The 10989-nt window shown below is 34.7% G+C and overlaps 1 protein-coding gene across 1 annotated transcript in view; it reads left to right on the forward strand.

Moving 5' to 3' along the window:
- Positions 1–4954, forward strand: part of LOC149538593 (ubiquitin-like-specific protease ESD4) — a 54929-nt gene extending 49975 nt beyond the window's left edge. Inside the window, exons 5-13 of the mRNA XM_089799897.1 lie at positions 1648–1727; positions 1841–1934; positions 2088–2186; positions 2348–2437; positions 2530–2661; positions 2781–2884; positions 3726–3798; positions 3929–4101; positions 4189–4954. Of these exons, the coding sequence (XP_089656023.1) occupies positions 1648–1727; positions 1841–1934; positions 2088–2186; positions 2348–2437; positions 2530–2661; positions 2781–2849 (564 nt within the window). The 3' untranslated portion in view covers positions 2850–2884; positions 3726–3798; positions 3929–4101; positions 4189–4954. The remainder of the gene's footprint in view (positions 1–1647; positions 1728–1840; positions 1935–2087; positions 2187–2347; positions 2438–2529; positions 2662–2780; positions 2885–3725; positions 3799–3928; positions 4102–4188) is intronic.
- Positions 4955–10989: the final 6035 nt, after the last annotated feature.

Consider the following 10989-nt stretch of genomic DNA (forward strand, 5'->3'; position numbering starts at 1 on the left):
GAAAGCTTTTGTGTGCTTTGTTGAAGTTGGTCTAGGTCTGGGATAATTTCCGTTGAATATGGGAATAAGCTAATCCTTCGGCTTTTATTTATCTTCTACATCTTGGTACAGGGTTTTTACAACCTGTAGTTTCAAAACACCAACATGTTCAGGCTTGACTATTATGCCGACCAAAGTTGCCCAAACTCATCTCTTTGGCTTGGAGACTCGAAAATTGCTACCAAGACTACCAAGGATCACCTAAGAGCATCTAAGATCATAACTTCTACTGCCAAAGCAAAAAAAAAGGGGGTCCCCATTTGCAGTGGGGCGATGATTTGAAAACCTCGCAACAAGGATGAGTAGAGGTCTCCCTTCACTTCATTTTGACATTACTTATTTTGATATCATGCTACTCATTGTAATCATCTTTAAGATATTTTCTATATAATAGAAATCTCCAATTCAAAAATTTCATTTGTCAAATTCTATTTAGTATTCAAGTATTTAAAATCTAAATGGAAATCTTAACTCTTAGTATTTAGTATTTGCAATTTTCGTATTTAACTAATTTGCCAAGTTTCATTAGAAATGTAATTCTTATACATCTTATTATATCAACTCTGTGCTGCCACCACCACCTCCCCCACCTGCTGCCATTTCACTGCCATCCCTGAACTCAGGTCCATTGTCCTCTTGTCCCCAAAACCCATTGCCCTGTCCCCTTGTCCCAAAACTCAGTGGAACACTGAATAAGATTTTTTTGTCTTCATTTCTTCTTTGTAATTTTTTATATGAAATGTGAAGTTGGGTTTCAATAATTGAAGCCAGAGAGAACAGTCATTTACTATACCTACTTCAAGCTAACAAAAGAGGATGATCGTGTATTTTACCTTATCCAGGCCAGCAAATGATAGGATACTTGTGTGTTGTCCCATTCTCCACCATTACGAGGAACAATCATGTGTTGCACCATCCATGTTTTGAGTAATATACTTGGGCAGAAGAGCAGTTGCCTCCACCAACTGGGTTTTTCACCCCACATTATTGTGTTATTTTGCAGCACTTTGTTTTATAAGCAGCCCAGCCTAGGCTTATTTTCAATAATTGTTGTCATTTAATCATGAAATAAAGGAGCACAACAATATTTCTAGGTTTTGTAACTTATATAATCACAGGTCCTGAGATTTTACGCTTAATAGACTGTTTAAGGATGGTTGTTTGATCAACTGGTTATATTAATTTGCATCTCACTGGCATCAGAAATGATCCAATCTTATATTAATTTGTATCTCACTTCCCTTTTGTCTGTTTTGGTTTTCTTGCAAAACTGACTGTTAGTGTTTCAAATTTCAATTGAAGTTTTGGACAGGTTCATTGTGTACTGTAATACATTGAAATCTTTTACAAAAAAAGAGTCTGCTTTTGATCGAGTGATTCTCTAGCGTTGCTTTTCTCATCACACTTTGTGTAACAACTGTTTTTCCCAATTTAAAAAACCTGATAATAGTATCCTGAATTTTGTAGGTATTCTACCCATTCAATGGACAATGTTTTGTTTTGAAATGTTAATGTGCCATTTGCGCTATCAACAACTTATTTTCTCCCTCCCTCTCTCTATGAGGACGATTCATTTATAACTAATCTATTTTTGGTTAATTTTCTTAGATTGCTTTCAGAAATGTGTTTTTACCACTTACTAAGCAAGAGGAGGCCATTGTCGAAAATGCTCTTTATGGATCCAACAGGTAATATAAATTCTGCATTACTGCAACAAATCTGATGACAATTTCCATACAATGTTAGCATGTAACAGAGATTAGCTATGGACTAAGCTTATTTTATTGACATATTTGTATAGCAAAGAAGTGCTTGTGATGCATGAAAGTTCAAACATTCAAATTACCAGAGGAATCTTTCAATGTCTGAAACCAGGTGGAAGATTAAATGATGATGTAGGTCATTTTGAAGAGTTGGTATCTCTGTTTCAATTATCGATGTTTATGTTCCCTTTTAATGTTGGATACTATTAGTTGAATTTTTTCTGTGGGATTTTTGGAAGCAATATTTCCATTGTAAAATATTGAATGTGTGTTTTCTACTGCCAGATTATTAACCTGTATCTAGAGCTGTTAAAGGAAAGGGAAAAAAGGGAGCCCACAAACTTTCTGAAATGCCACTTCTTTAATACATTCTTCTACGTGAAGGTGCTTTTGCAATTGGATTTGTAGACATCTTTGTGATTAAGATGATAAGTGGTTACGACAAGATTTGTAAGGCTGTATATTGTAACATATTATTTAGAACTAATGTGACCTTCACAAATGTGTTCTTTTGATTGATTTAATGCAACACTTTGGATTGTCAGCTTACAAATAGGGGAAATTACAGTTACAATGCTGTAAAGCGATGGACAAGGCACCAGAAGCTTGGTTATAACCTACTTGAATGTGACTCTGTAATAGCTTTGCTCTTCTTTCATTTAAGTTTCAAATAGTTTAATGCCATAGGTTGAAATTAGATTTATGATCCCTAATGTTGGTAATGCAGATTCTTGTTCCTATCCACAAGTTTTATCAACAACATTGGTGCTTGTGTATCATCAATATTAAAGAAAAAAAAATCCAGTATTATGACTCACTGAGAGGAAGAAATCATGACGATTGTGTTTTTAATGTCCTGGTATGTATAACTTCCCTTGGCAACTCTTGCATTTCACCTCGAAATGGTGTAATGCTAATCCTATTATTCATGGCAAGTGTACTGGCAAATGTTTCACAATTGGTTCTTTTGTATTCCAGGCACAATATATTAAGGATGAAGCAGAGGATAAGTGTAGGAAAGATCTGGATGTGAATAAATGGAAATGAGAATACGTGGAAAACCTTCCTAAACAAGGGAATAAGTATGTTAAAATACAATCAAAATAATAACGATTAATTTGTTCTTTTAAAATTCCCTGAGGTTTGTATGATCACTGTTTATTTATGAAGTGTCCAAATAATACTGATGAGTCTTCTACCTAGAAGTTTAATATGTTTATTTTTGTAACATTTCCCAAAGCAAACATTTATAAACAGCCCTCTTTCAATGCCATCATTATTCAGGATAATGATAACAGGAAAGCAACATGAAAAGTTGAGTGATATGCTGCAGGAAAATCAAGCAGAGTAAACAATATTTATGGAATTATCTAATAGAATTTTCACCTCTTGGATTTTGAAGGTGTACATCCTTTTTATCATCGATCTGTGTAAAAATATATCAGATTTTTGAATCTGTTACCTGCAGTGTATTTGATTGACCTGAATATGCCCTGCTTCAGCTACCTTATTCCATTAAAGATTGAGCTTTTGAGTCCTGTTCAAGTTCATTCCCAGCATTCTTCCAAATATATGTGGGTTTTGTCCCATATTGTCTCCTATAATCTCATTCTCAATAAATTTTTGCCATTTCCAACAATCGTTGCATTACCACACCAGTAATTAAACATCTTCCAATATTATTTGTTTAAGCTATATGCAAATGCCTGCTTCAACAATTGTTATTTCTCAGGATGTCTAGGTCTATGTTGCTTTGGAAATGTGAATCAATTTTTGTAACCGAATTGTTAAAAAACATGAAAAAATAACTTGGAAAATCAATACTGCTTCAATCAATTGTGACAACTCAGGACCCCTCTAGTATCACTTTATGTTAATGGAACATTGACAGAGCCTGATATGTGGATTGTTTTCTTTTGACAGCTATGACTGTGGAGTGTTCTTGATTAAATTTGCTGATTTCCACAGTCGTGGAATCTCCTTCAATTTCACGCAGGTAACTCATGCACTGTGATTTCCGATAAATACTTAATTGTAATGGAGTGTGCTATGAAAGAGTTTTCAGGACAGAGCACTTGGATAAATCATTTGAATAAATTTACTATGCTTTATTCACTCTTTTTCAGGCAAACATTCCTTATTTCCGCCAGAGAACAGCAAAAGAGATTCTGAGATTAAGAGCAGAGTGAATGCTGTGCCTGTTCAGATATAAGTCTTGTTGGCAGGGAATTCAATATGCAAAATATGTTTTGGACTTAGTGCCTGGATAAACAATTTGGAATGAATTGACAAGCCAATGGTAGAGCAGTCCCCACCAGTCAATAAAATATGCTTTCAGACATCAGTTTGAGAAAGATATTGAGATGTTTTATATGCTTCTTTTCAGGTTGAATTCCATTATTTCCGCAAGAGTCGAGCAAACGAGATTCCTAGACCAACAACATAGTGACTTCTGTGCCTTCGCAAACTAAAATCTTGTTGGCCAGGAACTCAGCCAGGGTTATCTACACTGCGTGTTCTGATAAGACATTTGTTGATAATTACAAATGTATCTGTGATCTTCAGGACAAGTTGAAAAGACATGATCTGACAATGGTTACATATGTTCTACAGAAGTGACGTAAGGGTGCTTGGTTGGCAAAGACGGATTTTCATATATGTTGCATAAACACGTTTTGCTTTTGTAGCAATAAAAGCTTTTGTAGTGATCAGCGACTGATTTTATCCCAATAATCACTGTGGCAATGGAACAGTTTTCCAGACTACCAAGCATGTCATGTTTTGACAAATTGTGTTAAATCAGCTGTATGTCAAACTGAGCTTTGCAAGAGCCAATGTTTGGTGACGCAATGTTGGTCCTCCAGATTTGACTCTATATCCAGCCAATCAAGATCCTGGCAGTTTATGATAATAACTTTGTGAAAATAATCTCTTGCATTAAGATCGTAAGAAAACAGTGTCATTTCCTTTCAATGTAAAGAATAAAATACCTTTAGGTCTAAACTTTGCCGAGGAGACTTACTGAGAGGTCTGTTGGGTTTCAGTCAATTATTTTCTGCTTCATTTATAAACAAGCTAGTGTCAGTCTTAAGTTTACTTCTACCTTATTCATTCCAAATATCATAAATGAACAAAGGGAAGATTTATGTTCACTCTCCATGAGGTATGCTTTCTTGTAAATTATGTTGGATACAGTTTATTATATATCATGTAAAGTGTTTAATTCATGAAGGCATTATATGGGTAAAATTCTGTGAAGTCCTAGACAACTTGGGGCTCATAGGAATAGAACAAATTTTGTGTAAGCTGCATTTTGGAATAGGGACTTTTTCTTGTTCTTGTGGTGGCTTATCTGTAAAATATTGGAAATACTCTCCTAGCAGTTAACATACAATTTTCCTAGTGTCAAATCTCTAACAGATCTCTGATAGATCATTTCGTAGCAACCAATGGAGACTTTATGCGGGAATCAATATGGTTGTTGACAATACATTTGTTTGCATTCATTAATTAAACTAAAATTAAATATAAAATTTTAATTTAATTATTAATAAAAAAAGAAATGTCTTGTGAACAGCCATTTTCATGTCTATAGCCAATTCCCTATATGCCCAACTAGAGATGGGCACTACTCTATAATGTGCTCACTGTCCTATCACCTCAACACATTTAAAACAAAATTGAATTTTCTATAAATTTTTAGTTGTGTCGTTTCTCTAGCTTTAAGTGCAAGTGCATAACAACAATGAGGGTTATTGTATCCACATTGCAAAACATTATGGCTGGTGAGTATTTTTGCTATGTAAAGGTAAATAACATGTTATGTTGAAACCAACAAAAAACATGTTGTGGCAATTGATATAGGGATATAATGCACAATAGGTATGGTTTGCAATAAGGTAACCATTCAATCCTTGTGTTATTTATTTCAGAACTTAATTGGAACCCCCCTCCCCACCAGAACCATAAGTGAAGGAGGTCTTATCCAGTTTGACAATCAATGATTGGTTGGCTAACGTAAATATAGGTTTGTGATTTTCTTCCTAGGTTTGACAGTTCTAGTACCTAGGAAAACAACCAACATTAGGAATTGTTGGTATCTACAACTTTGAGCAATAACGTTGGTTTTAATAGATAGCCAAGGAATTTAATAGTGAAAGGGGATTTTTTTTTTTTTTTTCTATTAGACAGTTCATTGTATTAGTTGAAGTGAATATCTAGGTATGGTGTCCAAAGTTTTCTCAAGACATTAAATATTGAAAAAAAATGGACCAACTTTTTTTCCCACATAATAGAAGTGGTATAACAGACATAATAGATTGACTTGGCCAATTTTTTGCTGTCAGCCCATGCTAATAATTTGGCTTCCACACCAAAATGAAAATACAGTGATACAAGTGGAAGACTTGATGTTATAATGAGTCACCGAGTTTGGCATCCAAAAGAAGAGTTTACCTTATTTGCATCTCTATTGAATCACCATCCAAGTTTTATTAAGCTATGACAAGCATATTTGAGAGGAATTGACTATGTTTAAGACTTTATGATCTAACATGGACTATGAATTTAGTTTTGGGTCCCAAATCCCTTCCAATATCTACCCTCTACTTAATAACATGGATAAAACTAACTACACATCAACTTTCAACCCTTTCTTGGTTTTGGGACTTGTTCCAAATCTTAGGTTTCTCCTGATATTGGTTCTTACAACAACATTAATGATCCTTTGCATGCTTAGATTCACATATAGACTTGGGACTTGTTCTTGGGTTCTTGCCAACTTTTGCTCTTTATGACACATCAAAAAATAAAACTTAGTAACACTTCTACAAGTGTCAAATCTCTATTGGGATTTGGAACCTTAGTTTTTGGGTCACTATTTCCTTCTAGTCTTCATGACTTGTAGACATGCGAAAAATAAATATATTGTAAAATTTAAATTCTGTTGTGCACTTTGGACTTGTTCCCAAGTTTCAAGCCCTCACAACATTCAAAACCCACCTAGTTCTTCAACAATGTAGATTTCAAACTTAACCTTGGATTTACGACATTGTGTAAGTCCTATTTTCATTTTGATTCTTGCAACTTGCCAACATGGGTTTCTAGTTTCTGCAACCAATAATTTTAATTGAGGATTTACCTTAGATTGGTAGAGTTGTCCTATTTCTAACTAAAATTAAATGAAAAAAATCTCAGGAAGACAAGAAGGTTATTAATTTCACGAGACAAGGCATAACGTAATCATTCTTTGAATTGTTTGTAATTGATCTTGAGTATGCATTTGTGAGGTGTGCACACCAACTTATAGCCACATAAAAGCTTCCCAAAGAACATAGATCCCAAATAAATGGAAGATCAATAATGTAAACAATTTTAACTAAAAACAAGTGGGAAAAAAATGAAATTAATCAAAGTAAGTTGAAGCCAATACTTATCATAACAACAATATAGTCAAGCTCCCAAAACACAATCTAATAACCTAGATATTTATAAATCCCAAGTGGTGGTACAATGTCACCAATGTCATTCATCCATGTGGCACCCTTAAAGCCACCTTATTATACTCGAAAACAAATGCAAACATATTCATGTATTCACACCAAACAAGATGTATGGAAATACTCATACACAACAAGTCTAATCTTCCTAAAATCACATTCCAATTGACAAACTTATCAATTGGTCCTTAATCAAATTGATCACATAGTCTTATCAATTGGTCAAGTCATAATGAGTTCTTTTGTTTTATGGACATTATTTTTTTGTACAAATAATGGATATACTTGAAACCAAACATGCGAGTCTTATACGAGGTACATAATTCCTAAATCAAGATGACATTATCATCATCAATGTCAAAGTAAAAAAAAAAAAAAAAAACATATAATACAAACACAAAATCAACATGGTTGTTGACTTGTTCAAATTAGTCATATTTTAATATTTGCAAGCCATGTTCTTATGCATCTCCAAGTTAGGGATGTCAAGAGGGTTCATGGCTTTATTGTTCTTTGTTTGTTGTTTGTGTGGTATTTGTCAGGAAGCCTAAGGAAATATATTTTCTCAATCTACTTAATGTGAACATAACCATTTTGCTAAATAAAATGGCTCAATGATGAATATTTGCTAAAATCTAAAGAGTTCAAAGAATGTGGCATAAAAGAACTATGGGTTTCAATTAGAGTTCACTATCGTATTATTTGATCTTTTCATGTTAATTACTACAACATAATGCAAAAGTAAGTAGACAAGTTGTAGATTTGCTAGATAAAGGATTGGTAAGAAATTTTTTTGAGTCCATGTGCATGTCCATCAGTGCTAGCATCTAAGAAGGATGGTAAGTGGAGGCTTTGTGTTGATTCAAAGGCAATAAACAAGAACACAATCAGGTATAGGTTTCCCATGCCTAGAATTGAAGATCTAATGGATTATCTAGGAGAGTCATGTGTTTGTTTCTAAATTAGATTTAAAATCAGGATATCACCATTAGGATCGGACAAGGAGATGAGTGGAAAACAACCTTTAAGACTAATGAGGGATTGTATGAGTGGCTAGTAATGCCATTTGGTTTGAGCAATGCACCTAGCATATTCATGAGATTAATGAATGAAGTTTTGGTACAATTAATTGGCAAATTTTTATTCTGATATTTAGCAGGAGTAGAGAAGAGCACTTGTAACATTCGGGAATGGTGATTAAAAAGTTGCATGAGGAGAAGCTACTTATCGATTTGGAAAAATGTGAGTTCTTTAAATCTAAATTAGTGTATCTTGGTTTTGTGATTTCCAAAAGATGCCTAAAAATGGATCGTAGTAGAGTAGAAGCTATACTAAATTGGCCAAGTCTTAGGATAGTAGGAGATGTTAGAAGTTTTCATGGCCTAGCTACCTTTTATAGAAAATTTATTAAGGGTTTCAGTGGGATAGTAGCTCCTATACTGGATACCATAAAAGGAGGAGTCAAATGCCAGTTTAGGTGGACTCAAAATGCAGAGAAATGTTTTAAATTCTTGAAGAAGAAAGTGGCAGAATTACCTACCTTAGTGCTACCTAATTTTGACAAAGTGTTTACTGTGGAGTGTGATGCTAGCAAATATGCCATTGGAGTAATTCTTAGCCAAGAAAGTCATCCCATTGCATTTTTTTCAGAAAAATTGAATGAGGCAAAACAAAAATATTCTATCTATGACCTTGAACTATACTCCATGGTTCAAGCACTAAAAAAATGGAAACAGTACCTTATGCCCAAGGAATTCATAGTGTATACTGATAATCATGCCCTCAGTTTTTTGAATAGGCAAGATAAACTCAACCATAGACATGTTAAGTGGGTGGAGCAGATTCAAGCATTTACTTTTTCAATCAAGCATAAAAGGGGAACAACCAATAAAGTGGCAGATGCCTTGAGCAGGAGGGTATTAGTAGTCCAAGAAGTCAAATTACAGAGTGTGGGATTGGAGTAGATCAAAGATTTATATAAAGAGGATTCGGATTTCACGAAGGCCTACCATATTTGTTTGGAATATACTAACACATTTCATGTTGAATTTGCTGATTATGTTTTGCATGATGGTTTATTGTTTAAGGGCAGTAGATTATGTATAGCTAAGTCATCTATGAGGGAAAATATCATCAAGGAAAAACATAACGGGGCCCTTGGGGGACATTTTGGGGTAGATAAGACATTGGAACAAGTTGCAAGATTCTATTGTTGGCCTGGATTACAGAAGGAAGTCAGGAAGTATGTGGAAAGCTGTTTAATTTGCCAAAAAGCTAAAGGTACATCATCTAATGCAGGTTTATACTAGCGCTTGCCAATACCTACCAAACCTTGGGACAACATAAGTATGGACTTTGTCCTGGGATTGCCTAAAACTGCTAGAGGAGTAGACATGGTTTTTGTAGTAGTTGATAGGTTCACAAAAATGGTTCATTTTATACCTTGCAGGAGCAACCATGATGCATCTCAGATTGCCAAAGTTTTTTTCAGAGAATTAGTCAGAATTCATGGTCTTCCCATGACCATAGTGACTAATAGAGACACCAAGTTCATTGGGCATTTTTGGACAACCTTGTGGAAGAAACTTGGCACATGTTTGGCTTATTCTTCAGCTTATCACCCTCAAACTAATGGCCAAAATGAGGTGGTAAATAGATCATTAGGAAATCTACTTAGGTGTCTCACAAAACAACATGGTTTGGTTTGGGATCAAGTAATCAGTCAAGCTGAATATGCATATAATGATTTGGTTAATAGATCAACTGGTAGAACACCTTTTGAAGTAGTATATGGATTCCATCCAAGAGGACCCTTAGAACTAAGGGATTTGCAAGACATGAAGTCTAGAAGTGCCACGGGGAAGACACTTGATGAATTGATAAAAATAGTACATGATCAAGTCAAGGTCATTTGGAAAAATCAATAACTAAATACAAGGATAAGGAAGATAAGAAGAAGAAGAAGAAGAAGGAGATTCAGTTTAAGGTGGGTGACCTAGTGATGGCTTTCCTAAACAAAGATAGATTACCTAAAGGACTAGGCAACACACTACAGATGAAAAAGATAGGTCCCTGCAAAATTTTACGGAAATATGGGAACAATGCTTATGAGTTAGAACTACCCCAAAGCATTGACATATCACCCATTTTCAATGTTGCTGATTTGAAATTGTACAAAAGGGACAACAATAGCATAGATTCTTGTGATAGTAGCAAGGCAGATATTGAGGTAGAGTGGATAAAGGATCTTCCATTGAACAAACCATTAAAGCTAGAATGCATTTTAGATAACAAGACAGTCAAGAGGACTAGGAACAAGATGTAAAAAGAGTATTTGGTGAAATGGCAGGGTTTGCCTGAAGTAGAAGCAACATGGATGACCGAAGAAGACATCATCAAGCATGGCACAAACCTTCAACAATTAGCAACTCAAGGGATTTGAGTTTCTCAAATGAGGGGAGTATGGTGCAGGGGCCCTAGGTCCTGGTGTAGGTAGTTAAACACTGAGGAGAAGGGTGTAAAGATCAATAAGTGCACAAGATGACACAAGTAGTTAAGATTTTTCTTTTTGTGCATTTGTGACTTCTAGATTGCATGATTTCTAAGGTTTCTTCCAAAGTCAATGGGTGGTCAAACATGATAGTTGACCAAAAATCATCAATTTTATGTTGCATAAACTTCATTCATAT

This window comes from Cupressus sempervirens, chromosome 9 (genome assembly GCF_028749045.1).
Source record: "Cupressus sempervirens isolate cs-2001-9-10 chromosome 9, ASM2874904v1, whole genome shotgun sequence".
NCBI lineage: Eukaryota > Viridiplantae > Streptophyta > Pinopsida > Cupressales > Cupressaceae > Cupressus > Cupressus sempervirens.